The 25972-nt window shown below is 43.7% G+C and overlaps 1 protein-coding gene across 3 annotated transcripts in view; it reads right to left on the bottom strand.

Annotated features, from left to right (window-relative positions):
* The window catches only part of ADAM23 (ADAM metallopeptidase domain 23), a 205499-nt gene extending 179829 nt beyond the window's left edge, over positions 1-25670 (bottom strand). Inside the window, exons 1-2 of one of the 3 annotated variants that reach the window (XM_055120304.1) lie at positions 25091-25670; positions 23731-23948 (exon numbers count right to left, since the gene is read on the bottom strand). In XM_055120304.1, coding sequence (XP_054976279.1) covers positions 23731-23948; positions 25091-25292 — 420 coding nt within the window. In that variant the 5' untranslated portion in view covers positions 25293-25670. The remainder of the gene's footprint in view (positions 1-23730; positions 23949-25090) is intronic. The other 2 variants (XM_055120305.1, XM_004601306.3) reach the window with 2 other exon arrangements.
* Between the last annotated feature and the right edge of the window lie 302 nt (positions 25671-25972).

Here is a 25972-nt window from a genome sequence, read left to right as displayed (position 1 = left end):
GAATGAATCAAAGGCCTAAATATTCAAGGTAAAACTACAAAATTTTAGCTTAATGACACTGGATTTTACAACTCTTTTTTTTTTTTTTTGGTTTTTGGGTTACACCTGGCGATGCACAGGGGTTACTCCTGGCTCATGCACTCAGGAATTACTCCTGGCGGTGCTCGGGGGACCATATGGGATGCTGGGATTTGAACCCAGGTCCGCCTCGTGCAAGGCAAATGCCCTACTCGCTGTGCTATTCTTTCTTGGACACGGTACACATAGCTCAGGCAACAAGAAAATAAAAGATACCGATTGAACTGATTAGGAATTAAAAACTTGTGAACCTCAAAGTACAACTGGAACAGAAGTAAAGTAAGTCACAGAATTAGATAAAATATTTGCAAGCCAAATATGTCAGAAGGGATTGAGACTCAGAATTTACGAAGAACTTCTACAACTCAACAACAATAAAAACTTGATTTTTAGAATGGGCAATAAGTGGAAAAGATAAACAACTTCAAGAGGCAAGTTAAAAGATGCTCAATATCATTAATCATCAGAGAAAAACAAATCACTATCAAGATGAGATACCACTTCACACCCATTAGGATGGCTGGTAGGAAAAGCAGAAAACTAGTGTCGCTATGACTGTGGGGAAATGGTGGCCGACAAATGCAATAATGTCGCATTGCAGGTGCGACAGCAACATGATGCAGCTTCTGTAGGAAATATTTATGGTGCTTCCTAACAAAAACTTTTAAAACAGAATTACCATATATAAAATTATTCTATTTCTGGGTATATACCTAAAGAACTTAAAACAGGGAACTCTTGAGGGCTGGAGCAATAGCAGAGCAGGTAGGGCGTTTGCCTTGCATGCGGCCAACTCAGTTTGATTCCCAGCATTCTATATGGTCCCCTGAGCACCACCAAGAGTAATTCCTGAGTGCAGAGTAAGGAGTAACCCCTGAGCATCGCTGGGTGTGACCCCCCCCCAAAAAAAAAACAGGGAACTCAGACAGAAACTTCTACATTCCTAGCAGCATGATTCACAGCAGCCAGATGTGAGCGAGCAAATGGGCATCTTCATTCTCAGATGAAGGAATAAGTAAAATGTACACACATATGCAATCTAATATTATTCAATTCTGAAAAGGACAATTTTATATGTGCTACTCTATGAACCAACCTTGACATCGTATCAAATGCAATAAACCAGTCACCAAAATACCACATTTCACCACAAAAGCATCACTACTGGAAAATCACAGCACTCTGGTTTTACAAATATAGTACAACTTTTAAAATTTTCACCTAATGGTTGCTCCCCACTTTGGGGAAGCTGGGGTTTGGGCCAGACCCGGAAGTACTCAGAGGCTATTTCTGGCTCTGTGCTCACAGATTACTCTCGGTGACAATGACAAAGACAATGTACAGTGCCAGGAATTGAACTGGGGTTGGCCACATACAAGCAAATGTCTTAGCCCCTGTACTATTTCTCCAGCCCAGTCATGCCCCAGTTTTTGAAAGGGGGGGTGGAGAATAGCATGAAATCTATAATTATTATGCACTCTAATGCTATAGTATCTAAGCTGAGCAATAAACTGGCAATTGGTAGCAGTTGGGGAGAGAAGAAGGGCAGATATTTAATAGGTCCAATTTCTACAGGAGCAGATAAAAACATTCTGGAAATGGATGATGATGAAGGTCAAAGACCACTGTAAATATACTTGAGACAGGAACACTTAAATGCTTATAACAGTACTTTTCTGTTAGACGACGTTTTACCAGAGCAAGCTTTCAACATGCAAAGGCTGAACTCCTCCTTTGACTAGACACTACTGTCCATTTTATTAATATAGCTAGAATGAATCCTCGGCTTCTCACATATCAACTACTCTCTGAGCATTCGCAAACCTCAGCTTATCCCCATCTTTGTGTGATCATCTTTGCGTGCAGGAGGCCCCAGGTTTGCAGTACAATGCGTCTTTAAACTCTGACAGAAGAACTCCCTTGAAAACTTTTGGGGTCTCCTATCACCTCTATGAAAGTCCTTTTTTTTGATCTCAAGGAATTTCTTCAGCTACCAAGTAAGAAAGACAGAATAAGGGTTAAGTCACTTGCTTTGCATGCAACACACCTGGGTTCCATTTTCAACATAACATATGGTCCCTGAGCACCACCAAAAGTGATCCTTGAGTGCAGAGCCAGAAGTAAGCCCTGAGCACCACCGCTGGGTATGGCCTCAAAACCAAATCCAAAAGAAGCAGCGCTGCTTTTCATGGAAACAAAAACTGTGGTGTTCCTACTTCAATAATAATTCTGCCCTCGACATAGAAAGATTGCACTCATATGTGGAATATAAAGTAGCTGAGAGGTACAAGCTTACAATAATGCAATTTCTGGCAAATATTTCTCTGGACCTAGTTACTAAAATACTAAAATACAGAAATCCAAAACCATGCGACTGCTAGTGCGGCCTCTCGACCTCATATCTCTTCATTCTCAGCAATGGAAAACAAATTATCAAATGCTTTCTTTTCAGCAGGTCGACTTTAGGGGGGAGAAACTCCAAATCAATAATAGTGAGGTTTTTGTTGAAATATTGAATGTAATCAAAGTAAAGTGAAAGTAAAGTGAAATTTATCAGTTACACATGCGGGGTGGGGGGCTGGGGAGGTGGGGGGGAGGGAGGGAGGGATACTGTGATTCTTGGTGATGGAATATGTGCACTAGTGAAGGGATGGGTGTTCGAGCATTGTATAACTGAGACTTAAACCTGAAAGCTTTGTAACTTTCCACATGGTGATTCAATAAAAGAATAAATTTTAAAAAATAATAATTCTGCCCTCGACGAACCCACCATTTGCTGACCTCAGAAGCATCATCTCTATTTCTCCAGCAAATAAGGAAGCATAACCATTTGACAAGCCATGGCCACATCGAAAGCATTCCTTGACAGGCAGAGGTAATCCTGGACATGACTCAAGGTTAATAAAGATGCTCACGTATTTCTCCTGCTTCCTTTGGTTGCTGTCGATGCAGCCATGACTGGGATTCGAGGTGCATGCCAGAGTTGGATGACTTTTCATTTCAGTGTTGGCACATGCGCTTCCTGGGCGGGGGGAGGTAGGGGGCAGGTGGAAGCATTCATCCATGGTGTTCACACAAATCTGGCTGTAATGTTTGCTGGGCATAACTGGAACCTTCTTGCTTCTTACATTGTCCCTCATTCCTCTTCATCCCTCTCTGTCTCCTCCTTTCTTTTCTGTCACTAAACTTTATTTTTGAGGTCCAGATGTGCTACAGAAGATATGGTGAGTTTGAAGCCCATTCAAGCCGTTCTAGCTAAGAGGTAAGTGGCAGCTCCAAGTGAGAACAATGACTAAAGGCTGGGAAACCTCTGAGTGTGTGTATGCATGCCCAGGCCTCTAGGTGCCCCCATATTTCCATCTTGGAACCTCCCACCCAGAGAAAGCTCAGAGCAGGGGAAGCCAAGAGAACATGGAAGCTTGAGAGGAGAGGCCACGGTCAGGCAACATGCCACAATAGCAGTGCAGACAGAAGGACACTGCAGGAGGGAGGAGAAGGAGGCAAATCCAAAATCCAGACCTTGGGCCTCACCAAGAGGCCAGGCCCAGAGTCTGGGGCACAGCTTGAAAGTCCCTGACTCCAAGCCTTCCTCATTCCAAAATTGTCTAAGCTAGCTGTGATAGAGGTCAAGAAAGGGGGATTCTGGAGGAAAGACGGTAGCGTCTCTAACAACAGGGTAATTGGGATGTCGGGGCGGGGGGGCTCCCAAGCAGTGCATTGGGTACTAAAGGCCAGTCACTAAAATATTTAGTCCAGCTGTATAGGCCCCATGATTCAGGCCCAGCAGTACCTGGGGCCACCAGAGCCACACTCAGTAGTGATCAGGGACCATCAGGGCAACCACACAATGCTGAAACGAACCTCAGGCCTCCACAGGCCAAGCACATCCCCCGGCCAGCCCTCTAAACCTTCTCTCGGCCAACTAACCTCAGTCATGGCCCTCTTATTTTATTCCTTGCTTATGCTTTTAATAGAATTCTTTCCTGGGAAGTCCGATAATTTCATTTTTCAGTAAAATTCATTTTTAAATGAAATGGCCATGTAAAATTTCAAGAAATTTATATATATGTATATATATACATTCATACATATATATATATATATATACATAGGCTGGAGCAATAGCACAGTGGTAGGGTGTTCACCTTTCACGCGGCCAACCCGTGTTCGATTCTTCCGCCCTTCTCGGAGAGCCCGGCAAGCTACTGAGAGTATCCCGCTCACACGGCAGAGCCTGGCAAGCTACCCGTGCGTATTAGATATGCCAAAAACAGTAACAATAAGTCTCACAATGAGAGACATTACTGGTGCCCACTCGAACAAATTGATGAGCAACGGGATGACTGATACACACACACACACACACACACACATATATGAATAGTTATGTTGTTTCACAAGTTACTGGCAAAATTCCTGAGAAGTCAGCGATCTAGTCTCAGAAGCCATGGGATCCTCTCGCCCTCCGGTCACTCATCACCTGCTTGTGTCCCTTCCATGGCCAGTTCCAGCTTGGAATTTCTGTTTCCTAACTTCTGCGCCTACCTGGGTGAAACCTGTGTCTGATTTCAATTTATTTATTTATTTGTTATTTGACATATCCAATAAGTCTCACAATGAGAGACGTTACTGGTGTCCGCTGGAACAAATGGATGAGCAACGGGATGACAGTGACAGTGACAGTTTGTTATTTGGGGTTTCACCTGGCGTTTTCAGAGCTTACTTCTGGCTCTGTGTTCAAGGATCACTCCTGGCAGGGCTTGGGGAAATCATACGGGGTGCCAGGGATCAAACCTGGGTTGGCAGCATGCAGGGCAAGCCGTCCGCCTGCTGTACTATCTCTCCAGGCCTGACCCAGTCCTAAGGAGTTAGAGGGCAACAGAGCCTGGCAGCCCTTCACACCCGCCTCAGTGGTGGCTCCCTCCAGCTGCATGACTGCTACCTGGTGTTCTCGTCTGAAGGGTCTCTGCGGCAGCCTGAGGTACCTGGAGGGCATATGCCAAAGTTCACCCAGGGCGGGCTGCAAAGCCTGGTCCCTGGCTCAGGAAAATGCTCCGTGAGTGAGTGACACCTAGAGCAGAGCATCTGGGGATTGGGACAAGGAACCTGAGGCACAGCTGGCAGGACAACCCCTTCTTCTACTGACCTGCCTCCGTCGTAGTCATTTCAGATCCTATGTGGGTAGATAAGGCAAAAAATGGGGTGCCGGCATGTGCTCCCTCTTCCCTGCTGCTCTCAGGGCCTACCTAGACCAGGGACCCAGGTAGCTCGGCTTCCCCAGTCATCGATGAGCAGGAGGCCCCTGGAGATGCTGGGACCCCTCCACCTGCGGGCAGCCTTTGTCTTTCCCCTGTGGCCTAGGACCCTCCTCCTTCTTCCACAGGACTCCACCAAGTTGAACTTCAGGCTGTGCCCAGTCTAGAGCTCGTGGCTCAAGCATTTGGGGTGCATGTTAAGAGAGCCTGCTTCTCGGGTAGGGCGTTTGCCTTGCACGCAGCCGACCCGGGTTCAATTCCCAGCATCCCATATGGTCCCCTGAGCACCGCCAGGGATAATTCCTGAGTGCAGAGCTAGGAGTAACCCCTGTGCAGAGCCAGGTGTGACCCCCCCCAAAAAAAAAAAAAGCAAAAAGAGAGCCTGCTTCTCTCTATGCTTTCCAACGGAGTCTTCATTCTCTCCACTAGAAAAGAAAGAGAAATTGGGAGAAGCAAGTGACACTTCTTGGTGAGTCCCAAGTACAGCAGGATCGAAGGGCTGGCCTCTTCCCTGCCCTCTCCTGCCCCTTCAGCCAATCCTGCCTCTCTCTCTCACTCTCTCTCTCTCTCTTCCCCCCCTCCCTGTTGCCGCCCTCTCTCTTTCCCCTCTCTCTCTCTCACTCTCTCTCTCTCTCTCTTTCTCTGAGACCTTAAAGGAAATAGCTTTGGACCTGCACAGAATCTCAGCTCAGGGGACAGTGTATGAGCCACTCAGTCTTGGCTCAGTTAAAAGAAAACCAAATGTCCAGGAGTACTGCCTCTCCACTTGCCCTATCAGGACCAGTGTGAGGATTCTGCATAACAAAGCAGGACTCTGCAGATGTGGAGGGACTGGATGAGATCAGGTTCTCCCAGATCCTACCAGAGGCTTTAGTTCTCGTAGGAAATGTATGATGGGGATAGAGTAAGAAGCCAAATGAGAGACAACCTATGGTCAGAGCTGGCTTATTGCTGAGGTTTGGGTTTAATGCTATCAAGATCGTGACATGTAAGAAAGAACCAGGTAAGATGACCCAGGTCTGGTGGTAATCTAAGACAGGGAAAACTGTTCCTGAAAAAAATATTAGGGAAGATAAGGAGGTTGGAATGAGCTGCGAGGTCATGAATGGGAGATATGAGACAATGGTATCTGTAGTAAGAAGGTGGGGAGATAACAGAATAATTGTTTCTGGGCAACTGGGGAGATGGAAACCCAGACTGAAGCCCCCTCCTTCATATATACAGGATAAACCCTTTGGGGAGAAGTTTGAAATGAGGGTGGGGCTCATTAGGAAGGAAACCAAAGACAATATCCGGACCATCTCCCAGAACAGATGGTCTTCTGGTTTGGATCTAGCTTCCCCTTTTGTCTTCATTTCCTGGGAACAGGCATCTCTCCGGGAAACAGACTCGAGGAGTTTCTCAGCTAAGGGCTGGTCAGGGTGACTTTGTCCAGAAATGCCAGGTAACAAATTGTGGACACCCCAGTATGGGCTAGCTATGAGAGCCTGGAAAGTTCTAAGAGGTCAACCTCACCCCTTTGGCCATTTCCTAAAGAAACAGACCTGGATGGGCTCATCCTGAATAATGCGGGGTCCACTCCCGGACCCGAGTAAGAGTCACCTCTTCTCTGTGGAAATGGGCTCAGGCTGCAGGTGAGGGGACCAGGCCCTTATTCTGAATTTGCTCCCACTACGACTCCATGGATTGCTGTCCAACTGGTCTCTAAGGATCCATGTCAAGGTTAAAGAATTGTCTTCATCCCCAGAGAGCAGAAATAAAGCTAAAACCTCTGACTCTCCTCACAGCTGTGCTCCCACCCCCACCCACAGGTCCTCCTGTGTCATGCCATCTTGTTCTGACAGGCCTGGACAACGTCTACGTAAAATCTGGCCAGAGTCTGGAACTGGCCTCTTTCCCTAAAACAGAGGTTTTAACAGGTGACGAGAAGAGGTACAAGCTTGGGGCGGGGAGGGGGACGGGATGGGGGGTGCTTGCTAGGGTGTGTGTGTGTGTGTGTGTGTGTGTGTGTGTGTGTGTGTGTGTTGTGTGTGTGTGTGTGTGTGTGTGTGTGTGTTATGGAGACTCTCTCAGGTCTGAGGGAGGGAGGACTGAAGGGAGGCCCTGCTTCCCTGTGGGTATTTGCAGATGGGGGAAATGGGATACCTGCCCAGGCTGCTGCTACTGCATAGCCTCCTTTGCAAAATGAGCAAAGGCAATGAAGTGCCACTCCTTGGCCCTTTCTTGGGGCCTAAGGCCTTCAAGGTTTGGAGGGGAAGTGAGCGATAGGACCTTCCTCTCTGCTACTCAATGAGGGTGGGGCAGCCTCTTAAGTCCTCCCACCCCCCCACCCCCGTCCCCGCTGCCTTGGCCCTGAGACTTGCCCTTCCCGGATCACCCACCCTTCTTGGCACACCCTAATGTGCAGATGGTCAGTAAAGAAGGAACTGGGGTTTACTGGAAATGTTCCAACCTGCCACAATCTTCTGGGTACAGTTGCCTGTTTCCGTCCTGCCCCTGCCCCTGGACGGACTAGCTGACTCTACGTCCTCAGCAGGACCCTCTAGAGGGGCTGTAGGGGATGGCAAAAGGTGGCAAGTTCTACAATGTGCTTTCTTCTGGAGGCCGGGAACTAGGCTCCAGAAAAAAAAAAATCAAGGTTCTGTCTCTCTGGAGGGGGGGAAGGGAAGAAAGAGACTTAGCCCTTGGCCGGCCCCAGCCCCACACAGGCGTCATCCCTCCCTCAGCTTCCTCCTCCCTATGGCAGCCCCTCTGAGCCTCTTTATATCAGCTCTCCTCCACCTCTCCCTTCCAAACCAACAAAGAGACTTAAACAAAAAATGTTCAAAAAAAGAGTACAGGAAATGGGGCTGGAGTGATAGCACAGCGGGTAGGGCGTTTGCCTTGCATGCGGCCGACCCGGGTTCGATTCCATCCCATATAGTCCCCTGCGCACCGCCAGGAGTAATTCCTTAGTGCAGAGCCAGGAATAATCCCTGTGTATCGCCGGGTGTGACACAAAAAGCAAAAAAAAAAAAAAAAAAAAGTACGGGAAATTCTTTAATAATGCAAGAGAGGAGATGGTGGTAATGGATTACTCCAGAGAAGCAACCATGAGGACAGTGAGAAATGTTGGGTTCTGCTATAACTGAAGGGAGAATCTACAAGCATTCGTGGTTTGAAGGAATGCCTGCGAGAAAGAGAAGGGCAAACTAGAAAGATGAAGCTTTAGTTACCCAGATGACAAAGTACCTGGTAGAGCAGGGTGGGGAAGGAGAGGTTAGAAGCAAGAGTTCCACCTTTCACCTATTCAGTTTGAATTGTCTCTTAAGTACACATGACAATTAGTTGGATATGATGTATGTTTGGGAATCAAGACAGTATGATGACAGCAAAAGAACTTAGACTCTGAAATGTTGTAACAGAAACAAGGGTCGCATACAACTAAGTTGAGTAAACGTATATACATTGAACACACTATAGTGTTAAATTACGTAAGGACAAGTTAAAAAATTCTAGAAAATTCAAATGAAAAGATGATTTAATACCAGACAAGCAGACAGAAGCGTTCATAAATATACTGTTTGGACAATAATCCAAAAATGCTCCAGTATGTCTTGAAAGAATTAGTTTCCTAAATAAGAGAGCAAAAGAAAAATGTAGTTCATTAAAAAGAGGAAGAATAATAGTTCATTATTTCCAGAAGATGTCTCACACGCTATTGCAAAGCTAACAAGACATCACCCAACATCCCACTGGTTCTAAAGGGAGCAAGTGATTGTGTCTTCGCTGCCCAGCAGTGATAAATGCCTCTAACTACAGCCTGAACATTCAGCTGAGATAAAAGTCCATTATACTGCACAAGGCAGACCACAGTAATTAACAAGGAAAGCAGAGCTCACTAACTGCTTTTAGTCATCATTTATAAGAGAAGGGGAATCCGTGCATGAACTTTTCTTGGTAAAGAGGCAAAGTCCAAGATTTTGCTTCCTGGTCACAGCCTGTTCAATAATACCCAGTGTCCAGAGGAAAAAACAGAATTGTTTTTCTAATCTTTTAACCCTGTTAAAAGGTTAACAGGGTGGAAGGATGAATACTTCTGGGTGGAAGGCTGAATACTCTTCTCTTTACCCTGGTTTTATAATTTCCATTGCATTTCAAAGTTAAAAAAATTATCATCAGCGAATCATAAAAGTATTTACTGGCCTATATTTCCCTTGTTTTGTGTGGGAGGAGAGGAAAGAGAGGCAGAGGGATGTGTAGTTGCGATAATCCTCCGGGAAATGATGATACAAATGTGCGCTATTCACAGGACAAGGATTGGTGCCACCTCACGCCTTCCTTGTCAAATAACTTCACAAAGAGAGCAGCTCATCTTCGAATGCACCAATAATATCAACTTTCAAGTCTGCCCAGAACATCTGGTCATAAAGTAATAGAGAAACTTCTGCTCTGTCCCCAGAGAAGAAGCACTGTGATGAGATCTGACTGCCTGAACTCAGGGGTGACATCACCGCTTCAGGCATTAACCTCCAGGGAAGCCAATCTGAGGTGGGGTCAACCACAGTCTAGTTTTATGCACTTAGATGAGGCTAGAAGAGTCTCAGACTCACCCCTCCCTACAGCTTCCTCGCAGTTACTCCTACACCTACTGTAAGAAAAACAAAGAGGCTGGGCATGTACTCAGCAGTAGATAGAGCCCTTCCTGTGCGCGACAACCTTGGTTCAATCCCTGGCACCACCCATGAAAAGACTAAATAAAAAAATAATAACAGGATCAGAAAGATAGTACAAGAGTTAAGGCACTTGCCTTGCATGTGGCCTACCCCACTTCAATCCCAGGCACTGCACATGGTTCCCTGAGCAGTACCAGGGATTACCCACAGCATAGAGCCAGTAGTAAGCCCTGAGTATCCCCAAACAAAAAATAAATAATCAGAAAGGAACTCTTCATTACAAAAGAACAATGCACAGCTTGACTTCTAGGAGCTCCAGTGAGTAACTAGGCTACATGCTGATCTACAGAGCACTTGCTGAATATCCCACTTTACCTGGGTGATCCCACTAAGGCATCTCTGAGGCAGGTACTAGCACTATATCCATGCTGCTGATAAGATAGCTGGAACTTAGAAGGGCTAAGCAACTTGCCCAAGTCCAAATCGAAGGCAACAGCAAAGCTGTCAGTCTAACTCTTATGTGATGTAATCTAACCATTCCTATCCCACTAAGTGGCAAAGAAAGTAAGAAGGAAGGGGAAAGAATATCTGGCATTCTAAACAGTCCAACTCATCCTATTTATCCCATGAATAAATACTTACATAGATGAGATTACATGCCTACCTGTCACAAGTTGGAAATAAACAAATTTTAAAATGCATTTGCAAATATATTTTCTATTGACCTACCAAATTTCACAGTTTTGCCTAGTCTAGCTTAAGCATAACCAAGGGTGTGTACATTAGCCTGCAAAATTAACAACACTTTTGTTTTGGCCAGCACAGAGTCTGTCTTATAATATGTAGCATAGCTCATTTAATTTAACCAAATCCCACACGAAAAATGAAAGAAAGGATATATGCACTCCCACCCTTAACTCACAGTTGAAAGTACAGGCCTCAAGAGTGTCTGAAGCATTGAACTAAAAGGAATGGCTGAATGACAGGGAAGCTTTATCAACAGAATCATCAATTTCTGTCTTCTTATAAGACTTAAAAACAAGAGGTTGAAGGTTACTCACCCTCATAATAACACAGCTGACCAGGAGCTAGGAATTGAAGTTACTGCCCAATTCATAAACATTATCACACCATATACTGTTAGGCCAGGAGAACATCAAAATTCAAAATCCAAATTATTTCTACTGAATCCATTTTGCATTTTTTCTGTTCTAAAGTCAATCATACACTGAACCATCATTAATTCAGGGGACAACCTGTACCATCTCATTAAAATGCCAATTTTCTAATTAGCGTGGATAATATCATCATATCTGTGTAGGAATACTAGTTAACATATGCTGGTAGAGTTTAAATTGAGTGTTAGTAGAAACTAAGGGTAAATTAACCAGTTCCTAAATTCAGTTTGTTTCAAAGATCCATTTCTTCAGGCTGCAGACATTTTCATATGTGATGTGCGTGTGTGTGTGTGCGCACACACACACACACACACGCACGCACACAAACACAGAGAACAGCTTTTCTGGGATTATCAAATGTCTGATTTAAAATTGGAAAAGACAAACATAAGCATCCTTGGTCAGCATACAGGAAAAGGATAACTCAGGAGGGAAAAGATTAATAAGGAAACATAAACAGATAATATTATAAAACCGTCAGCACCAAAGCAAGATTATTTCTCCAGCATATTCATTGAGGAAAGGGGAAAATGTGTAGGGAAAACTAACTGGTTGCAGAGGAAGGCCAAAGATATGTGTGATTGTACTCTGGTGTCACTGGTTCACAAATCCTAATGATCTGGAAGAAGGACATCTGAAAACAGAAACTTCCTATTCTGCCCATAAATGTGGTGTGATTGAAGAAAAGGAAACTGGTAGACTACAGAACGAAATTCTCATCACTCTGGTCTTGTCATCAATTGTCAGACCTGGGGCAATTGACTTGACCTCTTTGGGTTTAGTTTTCTCACCTAGAATACACAAATAATAACCACCTAATAATAAACCATCGCATATTATTGAAAGGACCATGGGAAATTACTGATAAGAAAATATCTTGAAACTGTTTCACTTCATGACAAACGCAATATATTTCTTATTATGAGGGCATTGCAGAGATAGTTACAAGTTTGTTTGTTTGTTTGTTTGTTTGTTTGTTTGTTTGCTTTTTGGGTCATGCCTGGTGATGCACAGGGGTTACTCCTGGCTTTGCACTCAGGAATTACCCTGGCGGTGCTCAGGGGACCATATGGGATGCTGGGATTCAAAGCCGGGTCGGCTGCGTGCAAGGCAAATGCCCTACCCGCTGTACTATTGCTCCAGCCCCAAAAGTTACAAGTTTATTTCATGTATTTTTACATAGCTGAAAAAGCCTAGAACAAGAAGACCTATGGCTGAATGAGGGCTCCCCTAAGTGTTGCTTTGTTTATTTGTTTCAAGGGTCCACACCCAGCTCTGTTCAGGTCTTACTCCTGGCCCTGTACTCAAGGAACCATAATCAGTGCTAGGGATCAAGCCAGGCAGGGTCAGCAGAGTACCTTACCCTCTATATTACCTCTCCTATCACTTCCTGATTTACATTACCAGTGGAGACCATCTGAAATATAACTATTAACTACTATATTTTGTGGTTTTAGAAAGACTATTTACAATCAAAAAAGATAGGATAAAGAGACATGGTGAAAAGGAAGGCTCGTCCACTGCTGGTGGAAATGTCATTTGGCTCTATGAAAAATAATATGGAGACGTCTCAAAAAATTCAGAATTTTGAGTTTTCATATGACCCAGTGATCCCAAGAGCACAAAAACGTTACTGCAAAAGGGTTATTTGTCATAGTAAGGGAAAAGTAAACAGACAGAAACAACTTGAGAAGCAGTCTACAGAGCTGAGTTAACCATAGAATTGAGGGAGTGGGGTAGAACACTGAGGCAATGGAGGGCAGCAGACTCTGCTGAGGAATGTTGTACACATAAAACACCGGCATTGACAGTCCATTCCAACATGGTATCTCAGATTTTTTTAATTTAATAAAAATGAATAAACAAAGAGTATATTTGCTTTTTTTTTTTTTGGCTTTTTGGGTCACACGAGAGTAACAGGAGTTACTCCTGGCCTCTGCACTCAGGAACTATTCCTGGTGGTGCTTGGGGGACCATATGGGATGCTGGGAATAGAATCCAGGTTGGCCACGTGCAAGGCAAACGCCCTACCCGCTGTGCTATCGCTCCAGCCCCTATATTTGTATTCTTATGTTCAATGAGGCACTATTCACAATAGCCAAGATCTGAAAATAACTCAAGTATCCAAGAAAGAAGTAGATTAAGAAATTGTGGTGTAGGCACACTGGAATATCACTCAGTTATGAGAAAAGAAGAAATGTTTGCAGTTTGCTGCAACCTGGGTAAAACTGGAGGGTGTTATGCTGAGCAAAAGTGAAGTGAGGCAAAAGAGAGACAAATACTAAATGGTCATTCTCATATGTGTAATATAAAGAAACAGTAAGGGGATAAAAAAAAACAATGATAAAAGATGCTGAGAGGCCACTACAGAACTGAATTTGCTAAGCGGCAGGTTGAGGACAGGGGAAAGGACACTAGAGACAGTGATGGAGGGATGCTGATATTCTAGGGGTGCGTGATCAACATTGTAATTCTGAAACATTAATATTAACATACTGTAAATCTGTAGCACTGTAGCACTGTCATCCTGTTGCTCATCAATTTGCTCGAGTGGGCACCAGTAACCTCTCCATTGTGAGACTCGTTGTTACTATTTTTGGCATATCGAATACGCCACGGGTAGCTTGCCAGGCTCTGCTGTGTGGGCGGGATGCCCTCAGTAGCTTGCCAGGCTCTCCAAGAAGGATGGAGGAATCGAACCTAGGTCGGCCGTGTGTAAGGCAAATGCCCTACCCGCTATGCTATCACTCCAGCCCACTGTAAATCATAGTGACTAATATATACATACATGTGTGTCTATATATAGATATTTATATGCATGTATACACACTCACATACAAATGGAGGCACAGAGCCCTCAATTAAGTTTCTAGACTATAAGTGGGTATAGAAAATTCTTGATTGTCTGTAAATAAGGCAGGAAATCAGTGAGACAGACATTGGAATTCAGCATATACTCAAAAAACATTTTCTCCATGGTCTGTAATGTTCTTATAATATATCTCTAGGTATGCTGAGATTTAACTACTCTAAAATTAATCTTTAGCCCCAGTAAGCACAGAAGGAGGACATTCAGTAACATGTCATTCTCTTGTTCCCACTCCCCATCTAGGATTAAAAAGGTGCCATCACAATGATTCCATCAAGTGGACACTGCCATGCAGATAAGAAGTGACTGTCCCCAACTATAATTATAGATCAAAACCAAAGAGCAATACGGTCACTGGTTATAGAATCCTATTTATACACATGGTTCATTGGCTTGAAATGCACTATAATTAGCATCTATCAGCAGAGGAAATATCCTTTAAACCTCCATCTTTTTCATTTCTAAATAGAGACTGCAGAGAACATTTCGTGTTAAGGTGGATGGTGTTAACAAACACCTTACGGCTGAGAGATAGCTCAAATAAAGTGGAACTCATGTGTAAGCCCTTGGGTTCTGTCCCAAGTAATGCCTGGTGTCCTCATGATCTCCAACACCACCAGGCACAAGCAGAACTGCATCACTGGGCCCAAAAATCCAAAAGTCAAGCCCAGAACTTGTTGGTCAAGATTAATATCACCAGAAGTGCGCCCTGAGCTCCTGAGCACTGCTGCTGAGACCTAAAAAAGAAATAGCAAAGAAATAAATATCTTTCACAACAACTGAAAGTTGACCTGAAATCCATTCCCTTGGTATGTGGCAGAAAAGGAAAGAAACCTGTCTACTCTTCAGGCAGAAAAGACACTTATATCATTAGACCTTGTTTGGACATGGAGCTGGCTGGACCCACTGGTTGGGTGTTGGCCAGACTGAATGGTCCCTGATGGACAGGGTGCATCTCCCATTACTGTACAGAAAGCAAAAGCCTCATCTTCATTTGCTGCAAATGAACATGACTATTTTCAACTTCTTATCACTTGGAGTAAAATATAACAGGATCTACCCTTTCTATAACAAAATTCCCAGCATGTGATCTGATTCCAATTTCACTGAGTGTATATAAATTCTAGACACAAAAACTTCTTTGTAAAATTGCAACATTCAGATGTGAGGTGGATTGTGAATGAATGAATTATGTGAGTAAATGAGTCTTTCATAGGGGTTAAAGGGTACCCACGTCACTTGTGAATGGAATGCTCTATGTAACTCGAGCCTTATGATTATGTGCATTTTTGAGAGGCATGCAATGTTTTCATTAGAAAATGTATATGCCAAGAATAGCTAATTATTCAGACCTCAAAGGCAAGGAAGGTAAAATTTTTCTGAAGCGGGAATTTTAACAAGAATTTGGCCCCTAAGTAAAAGCCCGAGAGAGCATTTTGATAGTTCACATCCCTGCCACAAATCAAAAGATTCTTCCATAACCAGCCTCACTTTGGACAGAAATGAATGAAATCGACAATACAGAATAAGCCCCACCGACACCCAACCCTGGCTTGGACTGGCCTTCGGGTACACCAGCCTGGAACAATGCAAAAGGAGGAAGGGAGCGCGAGTGCGAGTTCCCAGAAAGACAGCCGTGCCACCCTCTTCCCAGCGGCACCCTTCGTCTCCTCCCCTCCACCAGAGAAACCCATGGAGTTGAAATGATGCTTGTGGAATGCGCATAAAGGAGTCATGTGATGAAATAAGTGTTCCACGAAGATTAATCTGTCAGCTGTGGGACTGATGGATTGACAGAGGGAGCGAGACAAGAGGCAATGACAAGAGCACAATGCAGAGCGAGGAGGAGGGATAGATTCAAGCAAGAAGCGTCAAGACTTAATAAGGGACTATTTATAGACTGGGAAAGGAGTGGAAGATGACTCCAAGGTTCGCTCCTCGATGGCGAGGAAAATAGCAGACCCACAGGGAAAGGGCAGCTCTCTTCCTGGCCCACTTCACCCTCCTGCGGGGGGACATGGCCCGACCCTGAGTGATGCTATGGAGTAAATAAATGCTCCTGGGTGATTTTCGCCTTGACTGTAGAGAGAAGGATGATAGCTGAGTCTGTGACCCAGAAAGAAGACAGAATGACACTGGTGTTCAGCAGGACTGAGTCAACTTAGGAACAGTAAGAGCAGAAACGACCTCAAGGGGCACACACTGAAGCAAGACTCGGAGCAGGAGCGCTCAGCTGTGGCCTGCTAGAGAGCACAATAGCCATCGCGTCAATACCTAAATGGTGCAGACTGTGGGAAGAGAAAAAGAAATGTTTGGGGCCCAAACCCCAAGACCCAAAAGCAGCACCAGACAAATGACAATTAGAAAGGGGCACTTTAAACACCAAGGAGCCGAAGGTACTGCAGCTCACACTCTGGAAAGAAGACAGTAGATGGGTTATTCCCCCAAGAACACAGGAAAAGCATTTTAATTCTTCAAGAGAAATCACCGCACTCACCATTCCCTATTTTTACCTTCTTCAGACATTTGTCAATGCGTATGTACGACTTGGGGTGGGGGACACAGGGTTGAGCCACACCCAGAAGTGCTCAGGATTTACTCCTGGCTCTGTGCTCAGAGACCATTTCTCCTGGAGATGCTGAGAATTATATGTGGTACTAGGAATCAAATAGCGGCCATATGCAAGGTAAGCATCTGAAGCTCTATACTCTCTCGGGCCCAGTGACGGAAATCTTGGTGTTGTTGCTATTGTTTTGGTTTTCTTTCTTCTCCTAGCAGAAGGCAAGCTCCCCCTGCCCCACCCCGACCTCCACACACACACACACACACACACACACACACACACACACACACACACAAGGAGCCAAATAATTATCATTTCATTAATAGTGTGCCTGGCTCCTGCCTGCTCAGGACTTACAACTGATAGGAAGCAAATTCAAACTCTCATTTCTTCCCAGGGTCATGTTCGTCACCTCCCACTCCTGATCCAGCCTTTTCTCTCTCCAGCAAGAGGTGTACAGACCTGGTTCTGATCGTGCACCTGTCTGCCACGTACGACCTGTGAAGACACTCACTGCACTCTTAGTGGGGACACCTATAAACACTTACGTCAACTGGGTTTCCAGAAGAATCAAAATATTTTATTATGTCGCTTTTAATGGATGATAAAGTTAACACAACGGTCCAGTTCTTCTGCATTTCCCACATGTGGACTCCCGCTCATCCTCCTCAAACTCTCCGCTGACTCAAGCGGGCCAGAGCCTTTACCTTTAGACTCTGTGGAACCCTTTAAACCTCCTTCATCTTCCCACTCTTTTCTCCTACCCCAAAACTTACTTTCTAAATTGCGCTTTAGGTCCAGTTCCATTATTTATTCAGATTTTTTTTGGACTTAAGTCTTTTGGTCTTAAAAATAGTAACGGATGAGCTGGAGAAATAATACACAGCCCAGGTACTTGTCTTGGACACAGCCTACCCGCTTCAATCTTCAGTACCCCATATGGTCCTACAGCACCACCAACAGGGATCCCTAAGCGCAGAGCTGGGAGTGAGCCCTGAGCACTACTGAGTGTGTCCTCAAAACAAACAAACAAACAAAAACTAGCAACTGTTGAGCCACAGAGCTAGCTGAAAGGGCTAATGCACATGGTTCACATGGCAAGGTATTATGTTCAATCCCCAGAACCACAGGGCCACTCAAGCACCATAGAGCATGACTCTTGAACCCTGAGCAGGGGATGATCCCTGAGCATCACTGGGTATGACCCAGAAACAAAAGCCAAAAAATCTAGCAACCATCACTCTTCATCACATTCCCTGGAATCTGGCACAGTGCCTGATTCAAAATAGGTATTCAGTTATGACAACACTAGTTGGAAATGGTCACTCTAGATAAGAACTAAGTCTTAAAAGTCTTGAGAGGGATATACATGATAACCTTTCAGCATCTCTGTCACAACCATAATGTCTAAAATAAGAGAGAGAAAGACAAAGAGAGTGAGAGAAGAGAAGTGCCTGCCACAGAGGCCGTCTGGGGTGGGGGGTGGCTTGAAGGGGTGGGAGGGAAACTGGGGACACTAGTGCTAGAAAATTACACTGGTGGAGGGGTGGTTGTTGGAATATTGTATGACTGAAATGCAATCATGAACAATTTTGTAATGGTCTATCTCAGTGATTCAATAAAAAAAATATTTTAAATAGGTCTTCAATAAATGTTTGCTGAACCAAACATAACGAAACTCCTAACTGATAGAATATCAGGAAGGAAATATTTCCTCTGACCCTTCAAGCTTCATTGGTGTGATCTAGCAATTAAACTGACATAAGAAAGATTAACAGGAGAAAAATAAACTTAATTTCTTATGAACATGAACTCCACACACAAGAGTTTTGAAGACAACAAGGTAAAATGAGGTCTCATGTATTATCTGGAGCTAAGGAACTGAAACAGGGAACCAGGACTTCAAAGGGGAATAAGTTAATCCACAGGATGATAAAAATAGATATTTTAGTAATTAGATCTTTGTCCTTCCATACAGAAGAATCATAAGAAGTTACTTCTAGTAAGAATTCTGATTATGAACATCCTCCCTTCCCCCACCTAAGTTCCTCTTGCTGATTAAGGAAGAAACAAAAGTTTCTTTTAAGCCTATAAGGTATCAATTGCTTTCTCAGTAAAATCTTTATTTTTTTTATAAACAACTCTCAACAAAATCTGCTTGCCAAAGTGGAACATCTTTTGGAGACTATTTTGAACAGTGGATATCTTTGTTCACCATTGAGAATAAACTCAGGACAATAATAAAAATGACCGCATAGTCATCTCTATATTAGTCATACTGGTAGATGATGAGAGGCAGTGATAGAAATAATTTGAGAATTATTAATATGGATACTTTCACTACTTTAGGACATGTAAGCCTACAGTCTGACTTACTGTAGTGCTGAAAACTCAAGACCAAAATGATCTCTCCAGCTAATCTCCCACAGTGCCAAAAATACTTACCAGTAACTTAAGACTCTTGAATGTCAGTGCAATCATGTTATGAAATTTTTCACAGAAAGCACCATACTCTTTCTAACTTAAGAATGTTCAATCATTCAATAGTTATTTACTTAGAGCCTACTTTACACTAGACATTACCAGTAAAACCGGGACAAGTCTGAGCCCTATGTTGAGTACCTAGGAATATCTGACAAATTTGGAGATTGTTGAGACCAAATCTAAAGTTATTATCATGAAATATGATACTTGCCACTTTACCAAATCTGATAAGGACTCTGTGTCACTTCCTGCTCTTCCACACCAAGAACAATGATGCAATTAACTTCTAGATGATCAAGAAATATGGAACCAGCCTTTTCCAAATCAAGAGTAGAAACTTATAATAATCACCATGATCTCAATTCAATTAAACATCTCTTTCTTCAGACTACACTGGTAGGCAGTAGGGCAGATAACAAAATGCTAGATTATGCACAAGCCAATTAAGTCTAAAGAGATCATGTCTTGCATCTTCCCACAGATTCTGAAATATATACCTGTGAGTGTGTGTATATGTATATGTATATACAAATATGTAAAGCATATATTAAGCATATCTTCCATCCCTCCCTAACTATACAAGTAAAGAATTCTAAGAGAGGTGGGACTGGAACAATAGCACAGTGGGTAGGGCGGGTAGGACATTTGCCTTGAGCGGCTGACCAGGGTTCAATTCCCAGCATCCCATATGGTCCCCGAGCACCACCAGGGGTAATTCCTGAGTGCAGAGCCCGGAATAACCCCTGTGAATTGCTGAGTGTAACCCAAAAAGCAAAAAAAAAAAAAAAAAAAAGAATCCTAAGAGAGGTGGATATGAGACAATTAATTCCTGACTAGAGAAAATTTCAGAAAATGGCTCATTAACTTCCTTAATAACAGACCTCAAAGGATAATCCCTGAATGAATAAATTTACAAATGAATGAGTGAATCTAAATTTAAATATATAGCACATTTTAAATATACAGTGCATTTTACATTAATACAGATAATGCAATATATTAATACATAATATATTAATGATTTAATAAATACCTGTTTAGTAATCAAAACATTGCATTTATGCTTATAAAAGTTTTTACCATTAAAGATAAGTCTTGAAAACAAAGAAAAATTAAAATTTTTCTACTGCAGTTCCTAATAATTCTGCATGATAGTAAACGGACGTTTTAACTAGTAAAAAAAAATTTTCATTAGTCGGGAAGTGGGGGGACACAACTGTTTATAAAGGAACATCAATATAACAACCCAAAGAAACATAATTGTCTAGACCCATCTGTGCTGGGCCACCTTGGTTTTTGTACCTATCATGGCATAATGTATTCATTTTCACTCTCAAAAATGACACAATTTGACAATAAGTTATGCATAACCCTATTGGGAGATAAAATGATTCTTTAAGTTTTTAAAAAGAAACTTTAAGTTTTTTAAATACTGTTATATGTGGAGGTGTACTACATGATCTGCTTTTAAATGCATTGATTTTTAAAGAGTTAATAAACATTTGAACTTCCACATCTGTAAAGTAAAAAGTCATAATCAATACAGAACATTTATGAAATCTCTAAAGACATAAGTTCAGAGCTCTGCCTGAACTTGAACTTCCTCTCCACCTCTAAACCCTGAATCTAGGGACACAGATGAACGGCACCGTGACTCAGCATTTCTAAGGCATTCAAGAAAATGTGCTTGAATGCTTCAAAATCAGGAGAGGAACAATAGGAAAAAAGCATAACTATTAAAAATCAAAACAACTTTCTTCTTATAAGATAAAAAGTGTTAACAGTCTACAGTTTCCATCTTACAGAAATATTTACGGTGTCAGGGATCAAACCCAGGACCTCACACATACAAAGCAAGTGCTCTAGTGCTGAGCTACACCCGGCTTTCTTCCAGAAACTGTGTAAAGGAGCTGAACTAACAGACTCTGTCATTGCTATTATTAGGCAAGTCAGTCTAAGACACAGTAGAAAGCGTATAGACCACTTTTTGTCAAGTAGTCCAAGAAATGCTTAAAAACACAAGCAGAGGGAAAATTTTAGGGAGCCCAATGTGTAAAAAAAGGCAGTATTTACCTGTATGGGCACACTTCTAAATCTTATTTCACTTTTATGTCTCTTGTATCTGTTTCATCCATAGCCCCCATATTTACTATCGTTGAATCTTTAGCATACTGCTTTGTGCGTCCACACACAAAAACACACAAATATACACCACAAGTGCGTAACAATTTTTATAAGATTTTTATGTTACATTTATTTATTTTTAAATGTTATTTCTTTCCAGGGGTTTGGCCACACCTGGCAGTGCTCAGGGCTTACTCCTGATGGTGTTCGGGGAATCTGCCAGGGATCAAACCAGGGTCCAAGCTGGGGTCAGTTGTATGCAAGGAAGGAGCCTTAATCCCTATCCTATCTATCTGGCCCTATGCAACAAATAATCACTGAATTATAAAAAGAGAAGGAAACTTCTTTCAACTAGAATTTCTGTATAAACACTCTTAGTAAAGATCAAGAAAGCTATCTCACTGGGTGGGAGACAGAATGACTCCAACACCCAGTAGGTGTCCCACAGAGAAGTCTTCTACATGAGCGGTGGGTGAAGTTTTAACAAAAATTACTGTTCAACTATGTTCTAGCAGTCACATAAGGTCAGACTATATGACAGACATTAGTCATAGAGTCTAAAACCTGAGTTATTAAAAAGTTCCACTATCATTCTTTCAGGTATTAGGTCCAGAGGGCTTGGACATTCTTTAAAATAGGTCTTAAGGGGCCACAAAAATAGTATAGTAGACAAGGTGTTTATCATAGCCAGAGCGAAGCGACCTGGGTTTCATCCCCAGTACCACAAATGGGGGTCCATGCCAAGCACTGCCAGAATGATGCCTGAGCACGGTGCCAAGAGAAAGCCTGTGCTTTCTCTGGGTGTGGTACAAAATTTTTTTTTAAATTAAAACATAGATTTCGAGGTGATTTTTTTTCCTTCCTCCAGTTCCCTATGCAAAGGCACTCCATTTAAGAACCTGTCCCCAGACAGTCTCACTAATGAGAAAAGTCATCAACTAGGAGTCAACACACTTTTCAAAAAGGGCCTTGGATTTCTCTCTCCTTAAAGACAGTTTAGATTCTTCTTCCTCAAGATAACAATCAACATCTCACTGTTAATTGTTCTATCAATAAAACGAATAGGTAGATCCAAAAGTCAGCCCATTAACAGTTCCCCAAGAACCAACAGGAAAGGAGATCAGACACCCATTCATCTCAGCCAAGGTGAGCCGTCATCACTTCATAATACTGAGAAGTAATACTTAGTACAAAGGGAACATTTTCTCCGGGACCTGACCTGTGAAAAACAAATATTCAGGTCTCTTGAATGAGTCTTGTACAACCTTGGGAAAGTCATTTAAAGACCTTAAATTCCTACCTCTCCATTTATAAAGTAGGAATAAAATCCGTTGCCAGGTAGCCTATATTTTAGAAAATTAATAAGATCAAAGATGAATGCCATCCTTTTCTTTCTCCCGCAGATACTTTCTTTTTTTTTTTTTTTTTTTTTTTTTTTTTTTTTTGCTTTTTGGGTCACACCTGGCGATGCACAGGGGTAACTCCTGGCTCTGCACTCAGGAATCACCCCTGGCCATGCTCAGGGGACCATATGGGATGCTGGGATTCGAACCCGGGTCGGCCGCGTGCAAGGCAAACGCCCTACCCGCTGTGCTATCGCTCCAGCCCCGCAGATACTTTCTTAATTTCTAGAAGTTTATAAAGTCATGCCCTTCTAAACAAGGTAAGAGTCCAAAGTGGAATATATGGCATTTAGACTCATTGCTGCTCCTGTTAAGAACAGTGGAACTGACAATCTACAATACAAATCTTATTTATATAAGCCCAAAATATTATTAACCAAATAAAAGAAGAAAACAGTGAGTAGGGAAAAGCCCTTTAAGTATTAAGGACCTTCTTTTTTATTTTTTTGAATGCCACTTTCTGAGCCAAGCTGAAAGTAAATTAATCACTTATAATGAATTCAGAGTCTTTCTTGAAGGATTATGCTGACCCAAACTGGTCTCAGTATTACATAGTTTGTTTATATTTACCATCATTCTTTAATATGCCAAACTGCCTAAAACAACAGAAAAAAAGTATCTTCCCTACTTATATTAAAGAGAGAGGTTTTCTAAATTTAAATAATTTTAGGTAAAAGATTGATGGAGAATCTATAGCCAAACAGCCTCTTCAAGAACTTTTATGTGCAGATTGAAGCCGGTTTCTTCCTCCTGGGAGGTAGAATACTGCACCCTTACATAAAGCCTCACAGTTATAAGTGAAGCCCATAAACATATTCACTTTCCTGTACAGTGTAAAATGTATCTGTATACTACACGGGCCACATTTCAGTTGTTCAACTTATAAGGCCATAAGAAAATCCAATTCCCACTTAAGAGTCAAAAAGGAAAAACAAACAATAATCCTATCATCCTATCCCAGCAGATTCCAGTTTAATTCTCTCTTGTGCGCCCCCATCACAATATTAATTGATTTCCTAATAAAATGCTGCAGTAGAATTTGTGGAATCAGATTCTGGCAGAAATTCAAAGCAATGGAAAACTCTTCATAGCTACTTTAGCATACTCAGTTTCCTGCCTACCTTGTTATGTTTTTGCTGGTGTCTTGTCTTTGTGTCAAGAACATGGTAAGGGCTTTCCGAGTCTTGGTTGATGTAATATATGAGTCTTGAAGGCAGTGTAATTTCTTTCTGCATTGCATTGCTGTAAGTGATATTACTGCTGCTATTCTGTTGCAATGGATTGTCTTCATCTGCCAGGACTCCAACATTTTTTTCTGCAGTTTCATTCCAATGCAGAGCTGGAGGGGGGAGGCAGGGCACAAACACACACAAACACACATATATAATCCATAAATACATAAGGACTGAAAAGCATTGACCATTCGCTGCAAAAACAAAATATTCTGTTCACAAGCAGCAAGTTAGAAGTAGAGACACAGTAAAAAACAAGTTACTGAAACAGTGAAATGGCCGGGATAGGTTAACAGGCTTATACAATAATGTACTGTTTATTTCTATGTTTTACATATACATCTCTAAGCCATCTGGTATCTACATTTCTAAGGGTGAGGGGACAGAATAGACAGGCTCCAATTTTCTGACCCTAATCTCCAACCCTTCTCTAAGTCTACAAGAAGTTTGGTGGTACCGTGACCAGTAGCATCCCATCAGAGTTAAGTATGCTCCTAAGAAAACTTGAGTGCAGAATTCATGGACAGAAGACGCTAATTGATTCCTTTTACAAAAGAGATCCTTCCCTTTTCTTTTTTTAACTTTGAGATGAGCAAAATTCTTTTGCCATAGAGGGATGCAGGTAATGGCAGCTTTCCAACTTTTTGAAAAACCTTCTTGCCACAGCCAGCTGCTTTCCCTGATTTCCAATCTCCAATGAAGTCTACATGGATTTTAATTGTTCATTATTAATGACAAGCGTTTTGAGAAATCACAAGCACGGATTTAGGTCCCTGAAGTCTCCCTCCCCCCACCTTAATTCCAACAGCAGTGAATAAACTCAGCAGGAAATTGGAAGAAACAACCCATTACCACTAGTCTCATTACAATCACCCGCATTCAAATTTAAGCTCCACCACCCAAGAAGCAACTTGCTCCCTCGGTGCATTTCCCTTCCACCAGTTTCCTCTCCACCAAGTTGCACGGAGATCGCCGAGTGACCCCGCATGCACTAAACACCCTCCAGTGGAACCGATAGTAATTGGATTTGGGATTTTTAGTGAATGCAACGGAAATTGACTTCCAAAAAAAAAAAAAGTGAACTGGAATGAATGGGATTGGGGATGAGGGAGGTGGAGAGGCAAAGGCAGGGGAGCATGCCAAGGCCAAGCCCGGGATGTGTCCAGAGCGCACAGAACCGGGTGCCCTTCGCTCTTCTCTGCAGGGCCCGCGAGCAAAGCAATGTAAAGGGCACCGGGGCCATACCCACCGCTGGGTGCAGGAGCCCCCCAGACGCCGGGCCGGGACGAGGCGGCGAGTGGAGGCAGCAAGAGAAGGACGAAGAGCAGTCGGCGGGGCGGCGCGCGGGCTGGCGCCGGGCCGGCGGGGCCGCCGCGGGGGCCGCTGGAAGCTCCGGGAAGGCTGCAGCCCGCCAGGGGCGGCCGCCCGGGGCTGCTGCCGGGCGGCTTCATGGCTCATAGCTCCCGGTCGCCGCTCCGAGTGGCGGGCGAGAGCGCCGGGCTGCGCTGCGGGCGGAGCCGCTCACGCTGGTTCTGCACGCATGGTGCCGCCGAGGCCAGGGGGTCGGGGCTCTGGGTGGGGCGGCGCCCCTCCCCTGCTCGCCTCTTGGCCCCTCCCCGAGCAGCCGCTCCAGGGTCCCGGGGTCCCAGCAGGCGCTCCACCAACTTGGAGCCTGCCCAGCAGCTCCTCCCTCCCTGCGGCGGGCGCGGCCGCTCGGGCGACTGCGGGGGCTGCAGCCCCGGCTGAGGATGCTGAGGCGGCGCGCGGCGCGGCTGTGCGCGTGCCGACCCCGGGAGCGCGCCCGAGCGCGGCTTCGGGTCCTGATGCTGCTGCTGCCGGAGCTGTTGCCTGGCACGGAACGCACTGCGCATGCTTCTTGAGGGGGTGCGGGGGGGGGGTGGAGAAAAAAAAAGGGAAGGGAGAAAAAAAAAAAAACACCAGCAGGGTGATGCAGCATCCCCGGCATTCCAGCATCAGAGGTGACGGTTGCACCTCCAGAGCTGGAGGCAGGAGAGGAGGAGGTATCAGCTGGCAGGCAGAGTCTGATGAGGGAGAAGGAGAAGGGTTGGGGGGGCGAAGGGGGCTTCTAGACCAGAGACGAGGCTGAGCTGGCGAATACAACCAGCCCGAG

Source organism: Sorex araneus, chromosome X (assembly GCF_027595985.1).
Source record: "Sorex araneus isolate mSorAra2 chromosome X, mSorAra2.pri, whole genome shotgun sequence".
Classification (NCBI taxonomy): Eukaryota; Metazoa; Chordata; class Mammalia; order Eulipotyphla; family Soricidae; genus Sorex; species Sorex araneus.
Note: the sequence above shows the minus strand (reverse complement) of the source record. Positions and strands in the feature narration are given on the sequence as shown.